Source organism: Salvia miltiorrhiza, chromosome 5, assembly GCF_028751815.1.
Source record: "Salvia miltiorrhiza cultivar Shanhuang (shh) chromosome 5, IMPLAD_Smil_shh, whole genome shotgun sequence".
NCBI classification, from domain to species: Eukaryota; Viridiplantae; Streptophyta; class Magnoliopsida; order Lamiales; family Lamiaceae; genus Salvia; species Salvia miltiorrhiza.
In genome coordinates this window covers 21386744-21413391 of record NC_080391.1, presented here as the reverse complement: position 1 = coordinate 21413391, position 26648 = coordinate 21386744, and the positions used below count along the sequence as shown (strand labels likewise).

Here is a 26648-nt window from a genome sequence, read left to right as displayed (position 1 = left end):
AAAAATTTTACTTGATAAAATCTCTAGACAGGAAATTTAATTATTTTGTCACTTCTCATATTAAGTACTTATACTCTCCATTTGATAAAATATCAAAATAGAGAGTAGGGGACAAACTGTAGTGGACAAATTTCGTATAGCCCATTCGAGCAAATATTCACGGCCCAAAATGTTAGGCCCAATCTGAAAAACTGAATTAATTTCAATTAATTCAGCCCAACCCGGTACTTTAGGTCATCAAGGCCCATCGACCCAAACCCTAGAAGGGCAGCGACTTGGGGAGAAAGAAAGGAACGAAGTCAGGAATACGATCCCCCAAATATCGGAACGACCAGGGTTTAAGGGGACGTGCCAGCAAAACCCTAGCCGTCAAGTGATCACGGTATAAATAATAATCAACTAGGTCATTCGAGGGACACACAATCATTCGCACTCCAACACGTTCTCTCGCTCTTCTCTCCCCTCACGCACTATTCTGCCTCCACGCTCTCAGCCTTAGGTTTTCCGGTGATCAGATCAACCGAGACGACCCAACGACCCTCGCTCATTGCTCAATCGCCTTCAACTCCGTCGACCAGATCGACCCGATTTAATCTTTCATTTACTTTCAATTGCTTTCAATACGATTTTTATTAATATTGTTTACTAACTTGAGCGTCGGAGGCCCTTCCATCGACACCCCCACCGGTGCTCCAAGAAGGGCTCTAACGTTGTTCGTGTTTCAGGTTGCTAGTGCCCATCGTATCGGACGACCCCGACGTCCTTATCCGTAATTGTTGGATTCATCCCCCACACTAGCCTCATCATCATGCTCCATCACGATCAACGATTTTAAAGGCAAAACCCTATTCAAGTATAAAATTATTTGTATGATTTGTACTTATAAATTATACATATAAAGTGATATTCCATCAAAATTTAGTTAATTACAGCCTAGTTTTTTTAAAAAATATTTATGAGGGGCTAAACCCCCCTCCCATTCCAGGTGTGCCCCTGTTTGTACCATGATGCATCTGTTCCTTATATTCTGGTATTTACTTAGGAATTTTTTAAAATATATTACAAACTTAATATATGTATATTTTACTAATCGAATAGAGCCGAATTAAATAGTGGTGTGCTCAAGTTTGATTTGTTTAGTATCGAGTTGAATCACGAACTTTGTACCAAATACTTTAAGGCTCATAAACTTAATCAGGTCTATACGAACTTTTTAAATTTATATTTATATTCAAAATATTGGTTATTTTCTTTTGAAAATTAATTATTTTCTTATAACAAACAACGTTAATTTGAGATTTAATACAATTAATATTAAATTTAGTAGATACATATAAGTTGTATTTACTAATAAATTATTTCTTTTAAGCTGAATTACTTAAAATACTTGTTTATAAGTTAACGGGCCGAATACTACCAATCTTAAAGTTAGTTTGTTTATTTATCGAACTTTTCTAAATGAATTTGAACACACTTTTTGGTTTTTTTTTCTTTTCCAAAGCGCATTTTTTATATTTAAATTTCAAATAACTTAGCGAGCAACTTGACTTGTTTAAAGGCCAATGCAAATAAAGTAAGATACTTAAGAGTTTGCCACAGAGAAAGAGAGAGGAAAAATTACTCGCAAATAAGGAGTGTGGGGTTATTATTGAAGATACCTTATAATTAAAGCAAAGCCACAATATAATTGGTAAATTTGGCGTCCATTAAAAAAGAAGTAAAAGGTAACTCAAACTCAAATGCGTAGAAATGATTAAACCATGTATAGTTAGAGTAACGTCCAAACTAAGATTGTTTAATTCCAGTTTTGATGTTATAATTATTAAACAAATTAAAGAGAGGAGCGAAAGCCCCCCAAAATGCATCGGCGTACCCTATTGAAACACTTCACATGCTATTATGAAAGCGTTACAAACAAACCCTAGCAATTTATGGGAATTTAATTTCTCCTCACTTTGTCATGTGATTTGTAACTCCATGCCATTATTATTATTAGACTATGGAGTAGTATATTTCATCATTTTGGTATAAGCAAATCAAGGTATGGTGGGAATTCGTTATTTTGGAAAATTGTTTAACGATTATTATATAGCTGTTATTAATTTAGTTATAATTAAATTGCAATTATTATGAGATAGAATTGTTACCGACATTAGTGAGTTTCCTTCTTTAAAAAAAAGGTAAGTCTTTCGCTGATCCACGACGGGCTGTGAATTTATTATCTTTGCTAAGAAATGAGTAAATAATGTAGTTTTTTTAGTTTAAATAATTAATGCATTTATACTAAATTTTTTGGAAAAGGAAAATTATAGCTGCCATAATACTTTGGTTTGATGGATGAGATAGATAAGATTAATAAGATTAATATGATTAATTTGAGGGGTGATTAAATAATTCACCCAACTTGGGGTGATCAATAAACAATCACTCATTCAGTGATTAGATGCAGACTGGGTTATCAATCACGGGTTCAATCATGCAAACCAAATACTTGATTAAGGTGGATTATTTTATCAATCATGCCTTATCACTCAAACCAAACGCCCCGTTTACTTTGCATGGTTGAGTATTTTTATCATCCCACATTTTCAATGGGATAAAAATCAAGTAAAACTAACTTAAATGATAAAAATATATAATCAAGAGCCTTGGAATATCCCAAAGCTTCAATTCATCAAAGTAATTAAACAAGAGATTAGTCTTACTATTTTTATCTATGAAGAGTAATCCTTTAAAGTAAACACCCCCTTAATATTATATGAAAAAAATTTATGACTAAAATGTCCCTAGAGTATTTTGGATATATTATTTCTTCCTTAATTATCAATTATTCTTCATTCAATAATTATATTGAAATATATAATCTATATAAATATTGTAAATGAAACATAGTTTAAAAGAAATTGATCATAACACCTATCATATATTTACCTAACTCTTTGTCATCTTACTTATTTGTTACACTCAGTCTTAAATAGGAAAAATAAAACTTTATACATGTCAAATTATGTGCACTTCTCTAATTAATTTACTTGAATGGTGTTATATGAAAGTTTTAAATTATAATTAAAAATTACGTATTATATCTACAAAAAGAAAATGTTTTTATATGATATATTAGTATTAAACTAGAATTAAAAAAATTATTAAATATCACACATGGATAAACAATAATAGCAAACATGGTATACAACTATACATTAAGTTATTTTTAGTATAATTTAAACAATTTACAATAAAAATTTTGAATTGAAAGTTTACTAAATATTATGTGAAATACTTTGGAAATTGTAAAACCAAAAACATAGCAAATTATAAATATCGTATTAATTTTTATTTTTACTTTGAAATAACATCGTATTAATTTGATATGCTTAGAATTTGTATAAATGTGACGACAGAATTGATCCTCCCTCAAAATAAATAAATAAATATTGGAACCGTAATGTACGTATGATTTATTCAAACCAATTGAAAATCTCAAAATAGATTAGAACCGATGCTTTGAGTTTGAGACATCAGGAACGCCTATTTAAATTTGTGCATGTTTTCTGTTTTAATTATGTAGTCAACATATCCGATCCAAAAATAAATCAATCAATCATATTAATAACAAATTTAGTCAAACATAATATAATTAGTTTAATATATATATATATATATATATATATATATATATATATATATATATAAAGAAATAATCATTAGTTATTAAGGAAAGAGATTACATATAGGGGTAACATTGTAAGATAATAAATAAATGATTAAAATTAATTAAATAGTAGTATATAATTATAAAATTACTAAAAAAAAAAACTGAATTGGCATTTCTAGAATATATGAGGCAAGATTATTTTCTGCGTACAATAAAAAAATACAAAATAATTAATTCTTATCAACAACCAACTTTTTAGACTTAAAAGTGAACTTTTTTAATACTTGTAATGGTAACTTGTGATCGAAGCTACATACATGTTTTAATTATGTCTTTAGATAAGGAGTGATCAGAATCGATCACCTACCCACTGTGGGCATGCATAACGTGCCCACCATGATGCGATAATTGTAATTATAGTAAGATAATGTTAATTAGAGTAAAATTTATTAATTATCTTTCCTAATTAAAATTGCCACATCAATGGTGGGCACGTTATGCTTGCCAACGGTGGGTAGGTGATCGGTTCTGAAGGAGTGATAAGTGTATTATATACATATGATATTTTAATATAAATATAATTTACTTTAAAATACGAAATTTAAAAGTAATGATTTAATATGCATTAGATCTTTAGAATTTTGTATCCCATTACAAATCTTAGTTATATGAATCATTAATTTGATAATAAGTGAAAGTACCATAATTAATTTCATATTCCTACTATAAATTAACGGGTTAAGGGCATGTTTGATTTTCAGTAAAGGATTATGTAGGATAATTTGTAACCAGGATATTTAGCGTGGATAATGACATATTATTAATACTGAGTTGGTGTTTGCTATCATGGCTAAATACAGAATATCCTGGTTTAAGTTAATCCTATTGGGGAGGTAGTATTATTAATGTTGGTTATTCCCACAAAATAATACAGAGAGGTGGGATAAAGTTGGAGTTGACCGTATTAATATAACATAATACCAAACACTACACAAATCTGTATTAACTTAACTTATCCTGGATATAAACCAATATCAAACAGGCCCTAAGTATCAAATAAGCCCTTAACGTGGAAACCCTTATTATATTGCCGACCCTATGGCAAAGAGGTATCAAATAAACCCCTATCGTAATTAATTTTGAACAATTAAGCCCCCGACTTAACGGAGAGTTAACACCGTTAACTTTCTTTTATTTATTTTTTATTTTTTTAACGAGCAAATCGTCGAACATTTGGTAGGCGCGGCTGGACGGCTGGTGCACCAACATCACCACCGTCTTCCCCCTCGCCGCCATGAGGTGATAGGCCACCGTGGCGTCGAGCCCCGATGTCGGCTAGTCAAGGACCAACAGGCTGGGGTCCACCAGAGGTCAAAACTGGAGGCGAATGGGAGGCCCAGCCACGCGATTTCCGGCGAGGTTACCGGCTATTTTCGGCCTTAATCCCCTGTTTCGATCTGTTAGGAGAGGTAGGAGAGAAAGTCGGGAAGAGAGAAGGAGAGCTTCGACGACTTTTGCTCTTGTTGCCGGAGGTCGAAACTAGAGGGGAAGGGGAGGCGGCGACCGCTGAGCTGGGGCCGGGGCGGTGCGCGGACACAATCATTGGGAACAGCTTCGTGCACGGTGTCTCCGGCGGCGAGTGGAAGCGGGTGAGCATCGCGCACGAGATGCTGGTGGACCCCAGCCTGCTGGTCCTCGACGAGCCGACGTCGGGGCTCGACGCCACGGCGGCCTACCGCCTCATGGCGACGCTGGGGGGCCTCGCGGCGAGGGGGAAAACGGTGGTGATGTCGGTGCACCAGCCGTCCAGCCGTGTCTACCAGATGTTCGACAATTTGCTCGTTAAAAAAATAAAAGAAAGTTAACGGTCGTTAAGTCGGGGGTTTAATTGTTCAAAATTAATTACGATAGGGGTTTATTTGATACCCTTTTGCCATAGAATCAGCAATGTAATAAGGGTTTCCACGTTAAGGGCTTATTTGATACGTAACCCTAAATTAATTAATATATTAACTAATTACCAAAATTTCATTGCGCGCAGGACATAATTTATACTATCATATAAAAATTACTACTCCATGTGTTTGCCCTTACTCACAAAAGGAATACGTTCCCAGAAAAGACAAATTGCAAAATCAAAATTACCTATATATTTATAGTTGAAGATGTTGGAAAAATATTCTTCACCTTAACTAACATAGTCACAAGAAGGTGACAAAAACAAAAGTGCAAAGCAAAAAGCTGAAATTTCCGTATTGAAATTGTGAATGGAGAAGCATGGAAGCAAAGAGGTCCTTCTTCTCCTCCTCTTCCACTCCATTTTGTGGCAATCCCGGGGCTGCCACCCTACGGATAAAGAGGCCCTCCTCGATTTCAAGAGCAGAATCACTTCTGATCCTTCCAGATTGCTCCACTCTTGGATTCCTTCCAAAGATTGTTGCTCTGCTTGGGAGGGCATCGCCTGCCATCCTTCTTCGCGCCGGGTCCTCAACTTGAGCCGTCCCGGGCTTTTCTCAGACTCTGATTCGCCCGTGGACACCTCTATGACGGGGACACTGTCCCCGTTTCTCGGGAACCTCTCTTCCCTTCAACTTCTCAATCTCGGCAGTCTCAAGAGCTTGAAAGGCCACATCCCGCCTGAATTAGGCAAGCTTACAAAGTTGCGCCAAATGTTTCTGGATTCCAACTCTCTGGAAGGCCCCATCCCGGCCTCATTCCAGCGGCTGAGTGAGTTAGAAAGCCTGGCTCTAAGCGACAACCATCTCACGGGCCCTGTCCCTACATATCTTTTCAAGAAAATGACATCGCTCTCCCAACTCTGGCTCGCGGAGAACTTCTTGTCTGGATGGATACCAGCCTCCATAGGCGGGCTGGTGGAGCTAAGATACCTGGATCTCCACGACAACGCTTTCAGCGGAACCCTACCTCATTCCGTAGGCAGCCTCCACAACCTCCTCCGCCTCGACTTATCCAAAAACCGCCTATCCGGGCCCATACCAAACTCTATAGGCCTTCTATCCAATCTCATCGAATTGGATCTCAGCAACAACCATCTCACCGGCACCATCCCTCCATCCATCGGAAACCTCAAATCCCTCACATTCCTAGTCTTATCCCAAAACGGGCTTTCCGGTCCCATCCCGCCTTCCATCGGCAACCTACAGAGGGCCCGAAGCCTCATCTTTGAAAACAACAATCTCAGCGGCAACATTCCTTCCACCATTGGCAACGTCATCACCCTCGACGCCTTATACCTCTCTAACAACAAACTCACCGGAACAATCCCACCAACCATATCCAAACTGAAGAATTTACTTACCCTAGACCTGTCGAAAAACGGGCTTTCCGGCCCCATTCCGCCGCAGCTGGCTGCCATCCCCAACCTGCAAGAGTTGGACCTCTCCTCCAACCCTCTGTCTCTCCGCAGCATCCCTCCATGGCTGCAGCAGCTGCCACTCTTCCGCCTCCGCCTCAGGCAGACGGGCCTCGTGGGCCAGCTGCCCGGGTGGCTGTCGTCGTCATCACTCTCCACGCTCGACCTATCCGGCAACTCCCTGACCGGAAAACTGCCCGGCTGGATCGGAAACATGACGAGCCTCTCGTTTCTCAATCTATCCAACAACAGATTCCATTCCTCAATCCCTCACCAATTCCAGAATCTCTCTCTGCTATCCGATCTTGATCTTCACTCCAACATGCTGTCGGGGAAGATGACGCCGGTGTTCTCCAAGGCCTCTGGCTTCGCCCAAGGGCATTTCAACTCCATCGATCTCTCGCACAACAACTTCTCCGGCCCGATTGACGCTGGAATCGGAGATTCACCTCTTATGGGGTATCTGGGATCCCTCATTCTCTCTCATAATCCGCTCGGGGGGAAGATTCCGGAATCTTTGGGCAAATTGGGGTATCTGCAGGTGCTGAAACTCGAAGGCAACGGTCTGTCGGGGGAGATTCCGGCGGAGCTGGGCGAGGCGGAGCTTCTGAAAACTGTGCTGCTGTCGGAAAACGGCTTGAGCGGGGAGATTCCTGCGGGAATCTTGAATCTTGAGACTCTCGAGGAATTTAATGTTTCGAGGAATCGATTGAGTGGGAAGATTCCGCCGCACAAAATCGTGATACCAGCATCGTCGTTCGCCGACAATCCTGGTTTATGTGGAGCTCCACTTCCGCCATGCAAGAAATCTGTGTTTTAGGTTTGTCTCTAATTTTGTTGATGCTACACAAAGATCGAAGATCATAGTTGAATGTGCCATGATGTTTAGTTCTTCATAATTTCGATGTTCTTTTTAACTTTCTTTTATTTTTATTTTTATTTTTTGCAATCTTGAGAGTAAATGCTAGCTATACTTATTAATTAAGTAATACGTAGATGCGATTATGGGATTATCCGAGTTATTACCTATTCAGAGTGAGTTCTCTTTAGACTTTAATTATAAATTTATTATGAAAAAAATAAAGGATAATTTTTCTATTATCCCTCTTTAGAGTGTAAAGGAGAAATGTTTAAATAGTGAAATTTTCTTTTATAATAATAATTTAAAGGGAATTTTTTTTATATCCAATTCTCTCATATGATAAATTGCAACCAAATACTACATTCATGTTTGTCTTTCGTTTTTACGTCAATTGAAATGTGGAGTAGAACAAGGAGAGTATAATTAATTGTCTCATATATTGGTCCAATAGCATTTTTACAAATCTCTTATTGATTAATCCTGTCATATGATCTTTATATTCGAATTTGAGTTTAAAATCGACGAAAACACATCCAGACAATTTGTATATGAAATGCAAAATTGTTCTGATCCGTCAGAATGTCTAAATAATAAATGGCTTGGGCATAAGTTAAATATCTTCAAGTGAATTGGGTGATTTTATTCACAATACTTTTTCATGATAAAATTTTATGGAATTTGTGTTCATAAGCCTGCAGAAGTGGGAATTAATGTGCCTTGGTGAATTCAAACAATCAATTAAAATTTTAAATCATGTGATCGAGAGTGGAGCTATAATATGTAACTAATTTGCTAGGATGTTACTAGTGAGGCCTATGAGATTAATTAACGTCTATCAAATAATACAGGTATCTTAATTGAATATGCATGGGTTATGAATTTATGATGATCAGAAAATAGTGAGCTATGAGTATAATTGCACTTTGGACTAGTACTAATGTTAGTACATTAGAAGGCTTTAAAAGTAGCCAATCCAAAAGCCCATCTCATCAATTAATTCAATTCGTTGAAGTATATATATCGCCATGTATTTTGCTTCTTACTTTCTTGTACGCACTTAATGCGTAATTAAATGTTTGTATAAAATAAATTCAAATGCAAAATTAACTCCAAATTTAGGAATTTAGAGTGACTCATCGAGATATATGTCTTACTATTAAGCATCGTTTATTTTTTAAGATTAGTCTTAGAGTAGTGATTTTCGGACACTGCAGTGTCCGGACACTGCATGAAAAACCGGTTTTTTTAAGGTTTTTTGATTGAGCCGGTTTTTTGCTAATTTATGGTTTTACTAAAATATCCTTTCCATAAATTTCTCAACTACTTTTAATCTTTTCCTAAATATATTTTATTTACATTTTTATTTTCTGTAAATTTCGTTTTTTTTATTGCCATTTTTTTTCGAAAAATATTTTTTATTTTTAAATTGTTTTTTTTATTTTTTTTTATCATTTTTTTATTTTTCTTTTAAAACATTCTTTCCTTAAATTTCTCAACTACTTTTAATCTTTTCCTAAATATATTTTATTTAAATTTTTATTTTCTGTAAATTTCGTTTTTTTTATTGCCATTTTTTTTTTGAAAAAATATTTTTTATTTTAAAATTGTTTTATTCTTTTTTTTATCGTTTTTTTATTTTTCTTTTAAAATATTCTTTCCTTAAATTTCTCAACTACTTTTAAAATTTATATTTTTTTCGAAATTAATATTTTAGTTGTTTTAAGAGTAAATTTTTATTTTTTACCAAAATTATGTTTTACTAATTTGTTTCCAGATTTTTTTATTATTATTATTTATTTTTCGAAATAAATATTTTTTTCGAAATATATTTTTTTCTGAAATTGATATTTTAATTGTTTTAAGAGTAAATTTGTTTTTTTTCCAAAATTATGTTTTATTAATTTGTTTCCAGATTTTTATTATTATTATTATTTGTTTTTCGAAATTAAATATTTTTTCGAAATTTATTTTTTTCCGAAATTAATATTTTAGTTGTTTTAAGAGTAAATTATTTTTTTTTTCCAAAATTATGTTTTATTAATTTTTTTCCAAATATTTAGGGATTCTCTTAAAAATAATCATAGATTTGTTTCCAGATATTTTTATTATTATTAATATTTATTTTTCGAAATTACATTTTTTTTTCGATTTTTTTTTAAATTAATATTTTAGTTGTGTTAAGAGTAAATTGTTTTTTTTTTCAAAATTATGTTTTATTAATTTGTTTCCACATATTTGGAGATTATACTAAAATAATCCTAGATTTTATTCCACTAATTTAGAGATTTTCATTCTCCAAAGATTAATCCTATATTTGATTCCAATAATTTAGATATTCTCCTAAAATAATCCTAGATTATTTCCAAATATAATTTATTTTGCGAATGTTATGTTAATTTTTTTATTTTTACTAATTTAGAGATTCCTTTCAAAATAATTCTAAATTTGTTTTGATTTATATATTTTATTCGAATATTTTTTTAAAAATAACATATTGAAGATGATTTAAAAAAAAAAAAACGAAATACAATAATAAAAAAAATAAAATTGGAAGAAAGTTTTTTTTTAAAAAAAAAAACCGAAATAAAAGCAAAAGTTGCGAAATTTATGTTAATTATTTTTATTATTACTAATTTTAAAGACTCCCTTCAAAATAATCCTATATTTGTTTTCATTATATATTGTTTTTTATTTTTTAATAAAAAAAAGAACATATGGAAGATTATTTTTTTTAAAAACGAAATATAATAAAAAAAGAACATTTGGAAGAAGATTTTTTTTTAAAAAAAAACCGAAATAAAAAGAATAAGGTGTGTTTGCGGGATTTTAACCTGAGACCTCAATAATATGTGAGTAATACTTTGCCACCTTGTCCGGTAGTGACAAACGCATTAGTTATGCGTTAGAAATAAACATAAAATGAATCATACTATGGGGCATCGATTGAAAAATTAAATAATATATAGTTAGATTAAATATATTATAATAATTGGAATAATACGAATAAAGTTTACTTAATTAATTGAAATAAATTAATGAACTTGAAAAAAAGAAATTGTGAATACGTTGGGATATTGGTCGGAAAAGTATATAACATATCATTGAAGATAATGCATTGTAATATAGTATTGATGTCGATGTGATAATAAGATAATAAACTACTATAGTGTAAATAATGATGTCAAAATAATTATACTAAATGAAATAATGTTGAACTAATTGATTGAATGAAATTAGTGAAGTCAATAACTATATGACATATATATGAAGACAATGTATTATATTTTAGTATTAAACGCGATATAATTATAAGAAATAATTATACTCAACGTTCATCAATTTGAATTTATTAATTCAAATAAATTAGTGAAGTTGATAAAAATAAAAACTAAAACAATTAATCATACGATGGGATTTTGATCGGAAAAATATGTAACATATATTTTATTTGATTATATTATAATAAAGTATTGTAATAGATATCACAATAACTAAATAAATCACTATTGTGTGATTAATGAAGTCGAAATAAGTGTATTCAATGAAATAAAGTTGAATTATTTAGTGAATTTGAAAACAAAATGAAATAAATTGAATTGTATAAGATATATATGTAATGAAGGAAATTTTATTAAAAATGAAAGAATATATATGTTGGCCAATTAAATGAAGACATATATAATATTAAATATATTATAAATGAAGGAATACGTATGTGGGCAATATAAATGATGAAAATTATAAAATTAAATATTATATAAATGAAGGAATATTTATATTGTATAAACAATTGAAGTTGTTTTGCCAAAAATAAAATTGCCTATAATATATTATATTTTAAGTAATGTATATTTTTGTCAAAACAATTGAATATGTTTTAGCCTAAAAAACATAAAATTGCATAAAATATATTATAAATGAATAAATATATTACTCAATGGAATTATGTTGTGTAATTAAAAATCTTACTTAAACAAAATGAATCATACGATGAGACATCGCTCGGGAAACTATATAACACATACTTGAAGAAAATGTATCATAATATAGTATTGATGTCAATCTGATAATAAGAAAATGAACTACTATACTTTAAATAATGATGTCGAAATAATTATACTCAATGAAATAATGTAATACCCGGGCTTTTGATGACGTGTTTAATTGCTTAAGTTTGAGTAAGTAGGGTATAAGATCCCTTGTTTGATTACTTTGTATAGAGATGAGGAGTTATATGAAGTTTTGTTGTTATATTTTAAAGATGTTGAGATGTTCTTTTGATGATGTGAGGATGATGTGTGATTTTATATCCGTAATTGAGTTTGAGTATTTGAATAATTCGAGATAATTATTTGAATGAGAACGGTGAACTCGGAAGTGAGATCTGAGTCCGTTAAGACGTTTTTGAAATTTTTGACTTTTTGACGATGAATAGTAAAATACTACTATTTCGTCTTTTTGTCGACTTTCAAAATCTTACGTGCATGTCGTCGAGAAATATTCTTAATTTTTCGATACGAGTCCAATGATGAAAGTTTTTATTTTTGGACGACGAGTGAATAGTAAATCGGGATTTCTCGATAAACGAACCGAGCTCGTTTATCAGAATTTCGAGAACGAGCTTGCGTTTTCTATATTTATATAGAATTACGAGTGTAATGAAAGTGAGTAGGAGTTAAGAGGGTGAGTAACGAAGAATGTGGGTAATTAGTCGTTAAAACGAGACGAAACGGGATATTTAACGACTAACGGGTTAATATCTTAAATATCTAAGGCTACCCCACCAAAACTGAAAGATATTATGGACTAGATTAGGATATATTTGATATATTCTAATACTAAGTAAGACAGTTCAAGTGTGAATTCCTTAGTCGTAATTGTTGACTCAAGTGTGAATTCCTTAGTCGTAATTGTTGACTAAGGAAGACAAGACAATTTAGAATTGTCTTCTTCGCTTATAAATAAGGGAGCTTGGTCTTACGAATCGATATATGAAAATATACGAAAACATTAGCTTAGAGCTTTTGGCTTGCAAACACTCTTAACTCACGTTGATTTTCAGCCCACACACAACTCACACACACTAACACCTAAAACACACACACCATTCACGCATATACCATTTTTAGCTTGAGCTCAAGCTTTTGAGCTCCGATTTGAGCACCGAGACGAGCGCCGATCATCTTTTCGATCACGTATCTAAGTAGGTAAGATCTCTACCTACGTTTTGATGGTTTTCTTTTCGATTTTCGTCGACGTCGAAAAACGTTGATTCTCGACTTTATTTTGAAACGACGTCGGATCGTCGTGAAATTTTAGTATGTTGTTCTTGGGTAAATGTTGAGCATGTTTAATGAAGGGAGTAAGAACGGAACGAACCGTAGCTATGAAACCCATGAGGGCAGCCCCGTTTTTCACATATTAGCTTGTCTTTCGATTTTTGTTTGATCGTTTTGACTTGATATTTGTGCTTAGGGGTATGCTAGAATCGATATATATTAAATTCGTATTTTTCCAAGCACGAAAATTGTATAAATTTTTAGAGTATGATTATTTAAATTCGTGAAGTTTGAGACGTTGCATAATGAATATTATTGCGTATATGTGTTCTACGATATCACATGAGCATGCTAATTGATTTACAATTTATGGATGATAATTGTTGAACGAAATTAAAACTGGAATTCTGTCAAAATTTTACAGCAGTTTCAAGCTTATGTTTCGATGAGTTTTCATTGCTTGATGGCTCTGAAATTTTAGTATGTTTATCTATGATATGTGTATTTCGTTGCTGCAAAATTTCATGTCTTTTGGATGATGTTTGCTATTTTAAAGATATTTTGAAAAATCCTTGACAGAATCTGTCAACTATTGGTAGACTTCACAAAAACGTTTATATCTATTAATCCATGAAGGATTTTGCATCACCGTTTTTTTTAAACGAAACTAGACTTCAATACTTTTCTAAAAACATAAGATTTCGATTTTTATGACCTCTGAAACAGAGCAGTTTATTATTTCAAAAATGCCCTGTTCTGCTGTCATATTTGTCCAACAGTAAAAGTGTATGAGTTTCATTGTTTATTTGGCAGATCATATGAACGTTTTCTCTTGTGAAATTTTAACCAAATCTTCAAGGATACCTTTAGTTTTGGATGATTAAATTTGATGGAATTTTATTAAGGTTTGCCTTGGTTTCTAATGGCCTAAACAAAATTGGCAGAAACTGTCAATCTTTGACAGCCTGCACTAAAAGAGCAATATCTCCAAAAACCTTTAACCTTTTTGGTTAACTACCATTTTTAGAGTGAACTACACTTCATGAAGTTTTTGAGATCAATTGGTATGAGAGTTTATGATGATTGAGTTGGTTGTTATGAATTTTTAAAGATGACACAAAAACAGCAAAACTTTCTAGAAAACAACTTGATTATATTTGTTTTGATGGATGATACGATATGACTAAATGGTGTGAGTTGTGAGAGTTATGATTAACGCACATAAATGTTGGTATCTGACACTCGAACAATTGGTGTCGAGTATAAATGATAGTTTACTGATAAAGAGTTTTGATGATTTTGAATTGTTTGGTTTGCGTTGAAAAGATGTCAAGATGTTAAGTTTTGAGTCGAGAGACGAGTTCACGTAGTGAGATTCACGCGTTGAAATCTCGTGGTTGACATTATATATGAATAGGTCATGCCGAAATTTTTAGTGAAATCAGGATTTGAGCATAGTCAATTCTTGTTGACCCGTGACTCAAATACATGCCTAATGGATAGTTTAACTTCTAATTGGTTAATTAGACGAGATGAGAGCGAATAGATCTGCTAAGAAAGTGGACTTTTCGATGTGTTAAATATTTCTTTTAATTGAAGAGCTGCTAATTATAACATAAGGATGTTATAATTAATGAGTAATGACGAGAGATAATAATTGTTATATTGATTAACAATCAAGAGAGATGAACATTAGAGATACTAATGTTTCATAAAAGAGATTAGATTATTGATCGAGGTTTCTTTTATAACTTCTCACCAATTCTTCATAACGATGAAGGTCCTTTTGGGAAGTAACGACTTGAGGGAGAGAGTGACGTTACTCATTGATACAGAGACACAACGAGGTGGGCATTACTTTTACTATACGTATATAGAGATCCCCTGCGTGTCGTAGGCCTCTTATACGAATGAATGCATGAGATGATCTAACTGTTAATTTCAGTTTCATATATATATCAAATGAGTTTAAATGTTACGTTCAAGCAAGTTATTTCATGACAAAATCTTTGAGTTAAAGTTATTTCAAGTATTGTCTTGCCATAAAATGTTTAAATTTTAGTATGATATCTATCTGCTTTGGCTTTGCCAATGATGCAATCGAATTCGGGTCTTGAGCAGTTGATAGCTATCCTGCCAGGACTAGTGTACACCAGTGACCGTGAGTCATCTAGCGGGTTGGCCGGTCAAGTGACCGTGAGAGGTGGCCACCTCTCCGGCACACAGTTTCAGATATGATAGATTACAAGAGAACTTAGTCTGCAGACGAACTTTAAGAATCACAAATGAATTTAGTAAGCTTGGGCCTTTTTAGCGAAAAACTCCCTTGCTGTACTGTTTATGATGGCATCACAATTTATAGTTTTGAAGCATGTATTTTTATACCTAGGCATACGTGCCCACTGAGTGCTTTTGTACTCAGCCCTGCATATGTTTTCTAAATGTGCAGGTTGAGCTGATGTGATGATGGTGCTGCAATGAGCGGAGTCTCCAGGGTTGTTAATAAATAGTTAACCTGTCTAGAATATGTCTTCATACATATGTCTAGCTACTTTCCGCTGCAAGATGTTGTTGATGTTATAGTATGTTATGTCATACTTTGAGTCTTAAGAGAATGGTTTCATACGATGTATAACTTGATTAATGATATTAATTAAGTTTTATGCTGTCTTTCATAGACTGTTTTCAATTGAGTATTAATGAATAAAAAATACGAGTTTTATTAAGATGAGTAAGTTTTACGGCTATAAATGACGCCCCTTTTCTTCCCCTTCTTCTTTAACCCCATCCCTAGTCGTGGATCACTCGGCCTAACTATCCCTAGTTAGGGCGGGCTGTGACAGAGTGGTATCAGAGCGAAGGAAAGCTCTGAATTAGAAGTCTTGAGTTTAGTCTAGAATGAGTCACTAGACTAATAGTTATTAACAACCGTGAGCTCGGCGCACCATCACACCAGGCTCAACGAGGTATGTAAAATTTCAAAGTTTATTTGACGTTAAATTTTGAAGAGCATGATGTTGAGGTTATATGATGAGTTATGATCTTACACTTTAAAGGTGCATAGTTTGAGTTTGAGGATGACAACATGATTAATAATGAGTTATTATGTTGTAAGAGCATATGTTGATGTTACATGATGAATCATGAGAGCGTTTATATCATATGATGTTATATGATTGAGGATGCATAATTATGAGTTATGATGTGATGTATTTGAGATGTTTTGTGATGAGAATTGTTTGAGAAGTTGTGATAAGTCACGATGATTTAGATGAAGGAATCTAATGTCATTGTTAAGAGAGATTGTTTTTACTAAGTAGAAGGATGAAAATGAGAACTTAGAGCTAAAGCTTGAGAGAATTAGCAATTGCTTTATGTACTTGTTGGTTTGAGTTATGAGTTTGAGTTATGAGCTTGAGTATAATAGCATGATTAATGATGAGTTATTAGCATGCTGCAATGAGATATTGTATGATATGTTGAGTTGTTTTGTGACGCGAGTTTTGCTCACGCAACCTTAATGGTACTTGAGGAGGTATCATGAGCCATAGTCTTTGGAGATGGCTTTGAGAAAGAATTGTTGAGTTGTCTTACTGAGTCACGATGATTTAGATTAAGGGATCTAATATCATTGTTTAGAGAGATTCTCTACTGAGTAAAGATGGGACGAGATGAGAATTTAGATGTTTTGAGCTTGAGTTTTAAGATAACAGTACTACTTAATAGGAGTTTTGCTAAGTTATGTTTTGTTTATTTCTGTTGCTGGAGCCAAGTAGAGTTAGTTCCTAGAGTCACCTTTAAGTTCTCCTTATAGGTTGGCCAGGACTGTTGGCACTGCACGAAAGTGGACTGTTGTGAGATCGAACTCAGGAAAGATCGGATATGAGGACGAGGCGTACAGTATGTGGTACAGAGATACCCTAGCAGATTTTCAAACACATGTTCATAGACTATGAAAGGATAAAAGCCTTATGGTTGTTACTAGACTGGATGGCATCGTGCACCTAGTCCCCGTGCTACCAATCGAGTGGTAGGATTGAGCAAGGAAGAAAGCCACTCAATATGATGGGACATGTCGTCTTGAGCATTGGACCCACAGGAGATGGGATTTGTTACAGATACCCAGATTTTCTATGCGGATCTACTAACCGGATGCCTGTTTTCTACCAGGGACTCTAGAAGAGTGTAGTAGATATCGAGTCGATCCTTGAGTATCAGTTACCAAAGATGATAAAATGATAAACGATAATGAGGACGAGAAGTAGCCGAGGAGGGCTAGAGTTGATGAGGATGAGAAGAGAAGTCGATGTAGGCTAGAGCTAAGGATGATCTTGAGAGTATGCGCGGTACACCCTCGTTTTTGATTAGTTGCAATTACATTGCGATGTATATAACTTACTTAGGAGATACTGGTACTTGAGATTTTGACATGATGATAGATAAGCATGCGAATATAGTACCCTACTGATGTTAAATAGATGGATGTTCCTAGTGTGCTAAAGTAGCAACTAGATGAGTTAACTGGTAGCAATTACCGTAAGAGGTTCAGACCGAGACATAGTACTATTAATGGTGTTGGTTTAGAAGGGACATTACGATAGATACTATGGTTTTTGTAGGGTTTAAATAACCCCTTTATGTAAGCCCTCTAAAAAGAGGCATTCTACTGATGGACATATTAGGTTGACCAGAGTGGTCTTTTTGTTAGCATTTCGTGAGTGCTTATTGCCTTACAGATGAATGTTAAGGCGACCGTGAGGGTTTTCCTTAAAGTTGAGTTAGTAAATTGAACTTGAGTTTTGAGGATGCTTAGAGCGTTGGTCGAGTTGAGTTTTCCTTTTGTGATTTCAAAAATGCCTCAAAGATGTCATCAAGAGTGTGAGGTGAAGGATAGGCGGGATAATACTCCGCCACCACCACCGCAACATGAGAGGAGAGTAAAAAAATATTGAACTTTCGAAACAAGAGTCTAGAACATAGGACCCTGAGTTTAAGCTTTTAGCTTGCTGGTGTGAACTTAAGTTTTGTTATGTATAGTATGTTGAGGGTTTAGAAGACACAGAATTTCCAAATTCGGGATAGTATATCCCGTGTGACTGGGGAGTGATTATGTTGGACCTGGCCAGTTCGCATGATCCAAATCTCAGTAGACGTGTTTTGGGTTTATAAACCCATGTGTTTCAACTTTCGGTTGAAAAGCCAGATGGGTTCTTACTCTAGGTCATTTTTGTTCGACCTGGTAGTTACTTCATTCCACCCTCTGGTCATTCATTTGAGTCTCTTGAACAATTTGTTTTGATGTCGTTCTAGGGTTGAACCCTTACAACTTTTGAGTTATCCTAGTAGATTTTTTTTTTTTTGATGTATAAGACTAGTGAGAGGCACGTCAGAGGACTTTAACACCCGAGCAACTGGTAAACTACACCTGAGAACAATTCAAGGCTACTCTTGAGAAATATGTACCAAGGAGTACAGTAAGCAGCAAGAGGCTGACTATCGAAGTTTGATGCAAGGAAAGAAATCGGTTGTAGAGTATAACCGAGAATTCTGTGAGCTATCACGATTTGCTCATCAGAAGATGGATACTGATGATGAGATGTCTGAGTTTTATGTGCCGGTTTAAGGCAGAACTTTAAGGTAGTATTGGGCAAGTTATTGGATGCATCAGTTAGAATCCTGTTTAATACAGGAGCCTCGCATTCTTTAATTGGTTGAAGCATGTTACCTTCAAACTCGAACCAAAACAAGCTAGTCCCGAGTTGAGAGTAATCACTCCTGTAGGAAGAGCTACTACAGTTTCTCACATGATTTCTAACTTAGAGCTTGAGTTAGGATCACTAAAGATGAAAGCAAGAACCTTGCACTTAATGCATATGTGGAACGTAGACATTATTCTAAGGATGGAATGGTTAGCAAAGAACTTTGGCCGATTGATTGTAAGAAGAGACAGATAACTTTCCAACCACCTGGGAAGGAACAGACATGTTTTCACGACATTGATAGAAAGAAGAGAATTCCAATCATTTCGGCACTTCAGGCGTCGAAATTGGTAAAGAAGAAAGGAGCACAAGCTTATCTAGTTTACTTGAATGATGAAGGATAATCAAGTAAAAAATAAACTTTGAGGATGTAGCAGTGATAAGGGAATATAGAGATGTATTTTCCGAGGTTTTACCAGGATTGCCACCAACAAGACAGTTGGAGTTCACTATCGATCTAGAACCTGGATCAGCACTAGTGTCGAAGGCACCCTATAGAATGGCGCCTAAGGAGCTACAAGAGCTGAAGATTCAGCTACAAGAATTGCTCGAGTTAGGTTTTATTAGACCTAGTGTATCCCCGTGGGAAGCACCAGTCATTTTTGTCAAAAAGAAGGATGGCACGTTGAGAATGTGCATAGATTATCGAGATCTGAATAAATTGACACTCAAGAACAAATATCCTTTGCCGAGGATAGATGACTTGTTTGATCAATTACGAGGAGCGAGTTTTTCTTGAAAGTTGACTTGAGATCATATTACCACCAGTTCAAATTTTGACAGAAGGATACACCTAAGACAAGCTTTTCAAATGAGGTATGAGCACTATGAGTTCGTAGTTATGCCATTCGGTTTGACAAAAGCACCAGTAGTTTTCATGGATCACATGAATCAAGTTTTCATCAATAACTGGATAAATTTGTCCTAGTTTTCATAGATGATATTCCCATCTATTCGAAGAATGAGCAGGAGCGCCAAAACATTTGAGAACGATGTTGGAAACGCTAAGAGTTGAGAAGTTTTTGCCAAATTCACCAAGTGCGAGTTTTGGTTGAACGAAGTAACTTTTCTAGGACATATTGTATCATCCGAAGGAATTAAAGTTGACCCCGCCAAGGTACAAGCTGTACATGAGTGGAGATCACCAACTACGCCTAACGAGATTCGCAGCTTTTTAGGCTTAGCAGGATACTATCAGAGGTTTATTGAAGGATTTTCCATGATAGCAAGACCGAGAAAAGAAGCTAAGAACAATTGGAAAAAGGAGTGTGAAGAGAGTTTTTAAGAGCTTAAAGGAAATTTACTACAGCACCAGTGCCGCTAGTCCCGAAAATAGATAAAGAGTATACCATCTACACAGATGCGTTAGAGAATGGGCTAGGATGTGTTTTGATGCAAGAAGGAAGAGTTACAGTCTATGCATAACGATAACTTAGACTCCACGAGATAAATTATCCAACGCATGATTTAGAGCTTGCAGCCGTTGTGCATGCCCTGAAAATTTGGAGACATCATCTCTACGGAGTTAGATGTGAGATTTTCACGGACCACAAAAGTTTGAAATATTTTTTCGAGCAGAAGGATATTAACATGAGGCAAAGGAGATGGCTCGAATTAGTAAATGATGTTGACTGCAACATTAATTATCACCCTGGCAAGGCCAATGTAGTAGCCGATACATTGAGCCGGAAGGTCTCGTCAAAGTTTGGATGTCTTCTCACGAGAGAGAATGAGCTTATAAAGGACTTTGACAAGATGAGGATAGAGATGATAAAACCACCAGGGACGATAGCGAGTATTGTTGCGACGATGCCTAGTTTGAGGAAAATGGTGATTGAAGCACAAGGAAAGATGAGACAATGAACAAGTTACGAGAAAGGATAAGAGCATGAGATCTCAAGAGTTACCAAAAAAAAGCATCAGACAATGCTATTTTATTTGAGGGGAGAATATGCATTCCCCGCGATGATGAACTTAAGAATACGATCATGAGTGAGACTCATAACACGCCTTACACCGCCCACCCAGGAGGCACAAAGATGTATCAGGTTGTGAAAAATAGATTTTTGTGGGACGGAATGAAATGAGACATAGCTTCGTTTGTAGAGCGATGCTTAGCTTGTCAGCAAGTGAAAGCATTACACCAACGACCCTATGGGAAGTTAAAACCGTTGGAGATTCCCGAGTGGAAATGGGATCACATAGCGATGGATTTTGTGATAGCTTTACCGAAAAGTCAAAGAGGAAATACAGCAATTTGGGTGATTGTAGATCGACTAACAAAATATGCACATTTCATACCGATCCTAATCGCGTATGGACCAGATAAGTTAGCACAATTGTATGTTCGTGACATTATAAGATTGCATTGAGTACCAGTGTAGATCACCTCAAAAAAAAAAAAAAAAAATTACATCACGTTTTTGGATGAGTTACAGAAAGAGTTGGGTACAAGGATGAATTTTAGCATAGCAGACGATAGAAGATATGATAAGAACTACTATCCTTGATAGAGGAGTAAATCGGGAGAATGTGTTGCCACTAATTGAGTTTGCATATAAGACGTGAGACAAAGTTTCGAGATAGGAGACAAAGTTTTCTTGAAGGTTTCACCCTCAAAGGGGATGAATAGATTTGGAGTTAAAGGACAGCTTAGACCCAGAGTTATAAGTCCTTACGAGATATTGCAAAAGATAGGTCCAATAGCGTATAGGTTGGTTTTGTCACCTAGCTTTGGAAATGTGCATAACGTGTTTCACGTGTCACAATTGAGAGGATATATATTTTCGGCAATTGAGTTATGAAGAGAGACCTCAGATGATGTTAGATCATAAAATTCGGCAATTGAGTAATAAGTCGATTGCATTGGATAAGGTCCAATGGAGATATGATAGTTAAGAAAGAAGTGGAAAGAGAGCTTGAGGATAAGATGTGAGAGAAGTACCCGATACATTTACAAGAGGTACAAATTTCGGGACGAAATTTATTTTAAGGGGGAAGGTATGTAATACCCGGGCTTTTGATGACGTGTTTAATTGCTTAAGTTTGAGTAAGTAGGGTATAAGATCCCTTGTTTGATTACTTTGTATAGAGATGAGGAGTTATATGAAGTTTTGTTGTTATATTTTAAAGATGTTGAGATGTTCTTTTGATGATGTGAGGATGATGTGTGATTTTATATCCGTAATTGAGTTTGAGTATTTGAATAATTCGAGATAATTATTTGAATGAGAACGGTGAACTCGGAAGTGAGATCTGAGTCCGTTAAGACGTTTTTGAAATTTTTGACTTTTTGACGATGAATAGTAAAATACTACTATTTCGTCTTTTTGTCGACTTTCAAAATCTTACGTGCATGTCGTCGAGAAATATTCTTAATTTTTCGATACGAGTCCAATGATGAAAGTTTTTATTTTTGGACGACGAGTGAATAGTAAATCGGGATTTCTCGATAAACGAACCGAGCTCGTTTATCAGAATTTCGAGAACGAGCTTGCGTTTTCTATATTTATATAGAATTACGAGTGTAATGAAAGTGAGTAGGAGTTAAGAGGGTGAGTAACGAAGAATGTGGGTAATTAGTCGTTAAAACGAGACGAAACGGGATATTTAACGACTAACGGGTTAATATCTTAAATATCTAAGGCTACCCCACCAAAACTGAAAGATATTATGGACTAGATTAGGATATATTTGATATATTCTAATACTAAGTAAGACAGTTCAAGTGTGAATTCCTTAGTCGTAATTGTTGACTCAAGTGTGAATTCCTTAGTCGTAATTGTTGACTAAGGAAGACAAGACAATTTAGAATTGTCTTCTTCGCTTATAAATAAGGGAGCTTGGTCTTACGAATCGATATATGAAAATATACGAAAACATTAGCTTAGAGCTTTTGGCTTGCAAACACTCTTAACTCACGTTGATTTTCAGCCCACACACAACTCACACACACTAACACCTAAAACACACACACCATTCACGCATATACCATTTTTAGCTTGAGCTCAAGCTTTTGAGCTCCGATTTGAGCACCGAGACGAGCGCCGATCATCTTTTCGATCACGTATCTAAGTAGGTAAGATCTCTACCTACGTTTTGATGGTTTTCTTTTCGATTTTCGTCGACGTCGAAAAACGTTGATTCTCGACTTTATTTTGAAACGACGTCGGATCGTCGTGAAATTTTAGTATGTTGTTCTTGGGTAAATGTTGAGCATGTTTAATGAAGGGAGTAAGAACGGAACGAACCGTAGCTATGAAACCCATGAGGGCAGCCCCGTTTTTCACATATTAGCTTGTCTTTCGATTTTTGTTTGATCGTTTTGACTTGATATTTGTGCTTAGGGGTATGCTAGAATCGATATATATTAAATTCGTATTTTTCCAAGCACGAAAATTGTATAAATTTTTAGAGTATGATTATTTAAATTCGTGAAGTTTGAGACGTTGCATAATGAATATTATTGCGTATATGTGTTCTACGATATCACATGAGCATGCTAATTGATTTACAATTTATGGATGATAATTGTTGAACGAAATTAAAACTGGAATTCTGTCAAAATTTTACAGCAGTTTCAAGCTTATGTTTCGATGAGTTTTCATTGCTTGATGGCTCTGAAATTTTAGTATGTTTATCTATGATATGTGTATTTCGTTGCTGCAAAATTTCATGTCTTTTGGATGATGTTTGCTATTTTAAAGATATTTTGAAAAATCCTTGACAGAATCTGTCAACTATTGGTAGACTTCACAAAAACGTTTATATCTATTAATCCATGAAGGATTTTGCATCACCGTTTTTTTTAAACGAAACTAGACTTCAATACTTTTCTAAAAACATAAGATTTCGATTTTTATGACCTCTGAAACAGAGCAGTTTATTATTTCAAAAATGCCCTGTTCTGCTGTCATATTTGTCCAACAGTAAAAGTGTATGAGTTTCATTGTTTATTTGGCAGATCATATGAACGTTTTCTCTTGTGAAATTTTAACCAAATCTTCAAGGATACCTTTAGTTTTGGATGATTAAATTTGATGGAATTTTATTAAGGTTTGCCTTGGTTTCTAATGGCCTAAACAAAATTGGCAGAAACTGTCAATCTTTGACAGCCTGCACTAAAAGAGCAATATCTCCAAAAACCTTTAACCTTTTTGGTTAACTACCATTTTTAGAGTGAACTACACTTCATGAAGTTTTTGAGATCAATTGGTATGAGAGTTTATGATGATTGAGTTGGTTGTTATGAATTTTTAAAGATGACACAAAAACAGCAAAACTTTCTAGAAAACAACTTGATTATATTTGTTTTGATGGATGATACGATATGACTAAATGGTGTGAGTTGTGAGAGTTATGATTAACGCACATAAATGTTGGTATCTGACACTCGAACAATTGGTGTCGAGTATAAATGATAGTTTACTGATAAAGAGTTTTGATGATTTTGAATTGTTTGGTTTGCGTTGAAAAGATGTCAAGATGTTAAGTTTTGAGTCGAGAGACGAGTTCACGTAGTGAGATTCACGCGTTGAAATCTCGTGGTTGACATTATATATGAATAGGTCATGCCGAAATTTTTAGTGAAATCAGGATTTGAGCATAGTCAATTCTTGTTGACCCGTGACTCAAATACATGCCTAATGGATAGTTTAACTTCTAATTGGTTAATTAGACGAGATGAGAGCGAATAGATCTGCTAAGAAAGTGGACTTTTCGATGTGTTAAATATTTCTTTTAATTGAAGAGCTGCTAATTATAACATAAGGATGTTATAATTAATGAGTAATGACGAGAGATAATAATTGTTATATTGATTAACAATCAAGAGAGATGAACATTAGAGATACTAATGTTTCATAAAAGAGATTAGATTATTGATCGAGGTTTCTTTTATAACTTCTCACCAATTCTTCATAACGATGAAGGTCCTTTTGGGAAGTAACGACTTGAGGGAGAGAGTGACGTTACTCATTGATACAGAGACACAACGAGGTGGGCATTACTTTTACTATACGTATATAGAGATCCCCTGCGTGTCGTAGGCCTCTTATACGAATGAATGCATGAGATGATCTAACTGTTAATTTCAGTTTCATATATATATCAAATGAGTTTAAATGTTACGTTCAAGCAAGTTATTTCATGACAAAATCTTTGAGTTAAAGTTATTTCAAGTATTGTCTTGCCATAAAATGTTTAAATTTTAGTATGATATCTATCTGCTTTGGCTTTGCCAATGATGCAATCGAATTCGGGTCTTGAGCAGTTGATAGCTATCCTGCCAGGACTAGTGTACACCAGTGACCGTGAGTCATCTAGCGGGTTGGCCGGTCAAGTGACCGTGAGAGGTGGCCACCTCTCCGGCACACAGTTTCAGATATGATAGATTACAAGAGAACTTAGTCTGCAGACGAACTTTAAGAATCACAAATGAATTTAGTAAGCTTGGGCCTTTTTAGCGAAAAACTCCCTTGCTGTACTGTTTATGATGGCATCACAATTTATAGTTTTGAAGCATGTATTTTTATACCTAGGCATACGTGCCCACTGAGTGCTTTTGTACTCAGCCCTGCATATGTTTTCTAAATGTGCAGGTTGAGCTGATGTGATGATGGTGCTGCAATGAGCGGAGTCTCCAGGGTTGTTAATAAATAGTTAACCTGTCTAGAATATGTCTTCATACATATGTCTAGCTACTTTCCGCTGCAAGATGTTGTTGATGTTATAGTATGTTATGTCATACTTTGAGTCTTAAGAGAATGGTTTCATACGATGTATAACTTGATTAATGATATTAATTAAGTTTTATGCTGTCTTTCATAGACTGTTTTCAATTGAGTATTAATGAATAAAAAATACGAGTTTTATTAAGATGAGTAAGTTTTACGGCTATAAATGACGCCCCTTTTCTTCCCCTTCTTCTTTAACCCCATCCCTAGTCGTGGATCACTCGGCCTAACTATCCCTAGTTAGGGCGGGCTGTGACAAATAAAGTTGAACTAATTGATTAAACTAAATTAGTTACATTTTTAAAAATAAAATGAATCATATGATGGGAAATAGATCGAAAAAATAAATAACATATACTTTATTAAAGGTGATGTAATAATAAGAAAATGAACTACTACTGTGTGAGTGACGATAAGAAAATTAAAATAAATGAATCAAACGAATGGATTTTGTTTGGAAAACTATATATGAATCAAACTTCATATACTTTGTGAAGTCGAAAAAATTATATTCAATGAAATAAAGTTAATAAATTATTTGAAATTAATTATTGAATTTGGAAATAAAATTAACATATAAAACTATTTAACATATACTTGAGGGAAATACAATGCTTTATTGAAAACAATTAAACATGATATGCCAATAAGACAATGAACTGCTATACTATAGTTTAACGAAGTCGATATAACTATTTGTTATAAAATTATGAGTTATTAATTAATTTAAGTTAAATTTGTGAATATAATATATAAATAAATGAAATAAAGTGAAATGATTCATACAATTGGATTTCGGCCGCAACACTATTTAACATATTTTTGGATGAGAAAGAATGCATTATACGATGGCATTTTGCAATGTATTGAAATTAATAATTGAATTTGGAAAAAATAAAAAAATTTATACGATTGGATTTCGCTTGCAAGACTATTTAACATATACTCCATCCGTCCCACGAATCTTGACACGTTTTTATTTTTGG

At 34.4% G+C, this 26648-nt stretch overlaps 2 protein-coding genes and 2 long non-coding RNA genes across 4 annotated transcripts; all 4 read left to right on the top strand.

Moving 5' to 3' along the window:
* Positions 1 to 4983: 4983 nt before the first annotated feature.
* On the top strand, positions 4984 to 5520 carry LOC131025644 (ABC transporter G family member 25-like). Its single transcript, XM_057955444.1, has one exon. It carries the CDS (start codon positions 4984 to 4986, stop codon positions 5518 to 5520), a length of 537 nt encoding a protein of 178 aa, XP_057811427.1.
* A 218-nt stretch (positions 5521 to 5738) lies between these two features.
* On the top strand, positions 5739 to 7950 carry LOC130986689 (probable leucine-rich repeat receptor-like protein kinase At1g35710). Its single transcript, XM_057910159.1, has one exon. The coding sequence runs from the start codon at positions 5923 to 5925 to the stop codon at positions 7846 to 7848; it is 1926 nt and encodes a 641-aa protein (XP_057766142.1). The 5' UTR covers positions 5739 to 5922; the 3' UTR covers positions 7849 to 7950.
* A 4898-nt stretch (positions 7951 to 12848) lies between these two features.
* Positions 12849 to 16376, top strand: LOC130986688 (uncharacterized). The gene is made up of 3 exons (XR_009089342.1): positions 12849 to 13097; positions 14950 to 15016; positions 15619 to 16376. It is a non-coding gene; the product is annotated as an uncharacterized LOC130986688 (long non-coding RNA).
* Positions 16377 to 22757: 6381 nt separating this feature from the next.
* LOC130986687 (uncharacterized) lies at positions 22758 to 25853 on the top strand. Its single transcript, XR_009089341.1, has 3 exons — positions 22758 to 23006; positions 24859 to 24925; positions 25528 to 25853. It is a non-coding gene; the product is annotated as an uncharacterized LOC130986687 (long non-coding RNA).
* The last annotated feature ends 795 nt before the right edge of the window (positions 25854 to 26648 follow it).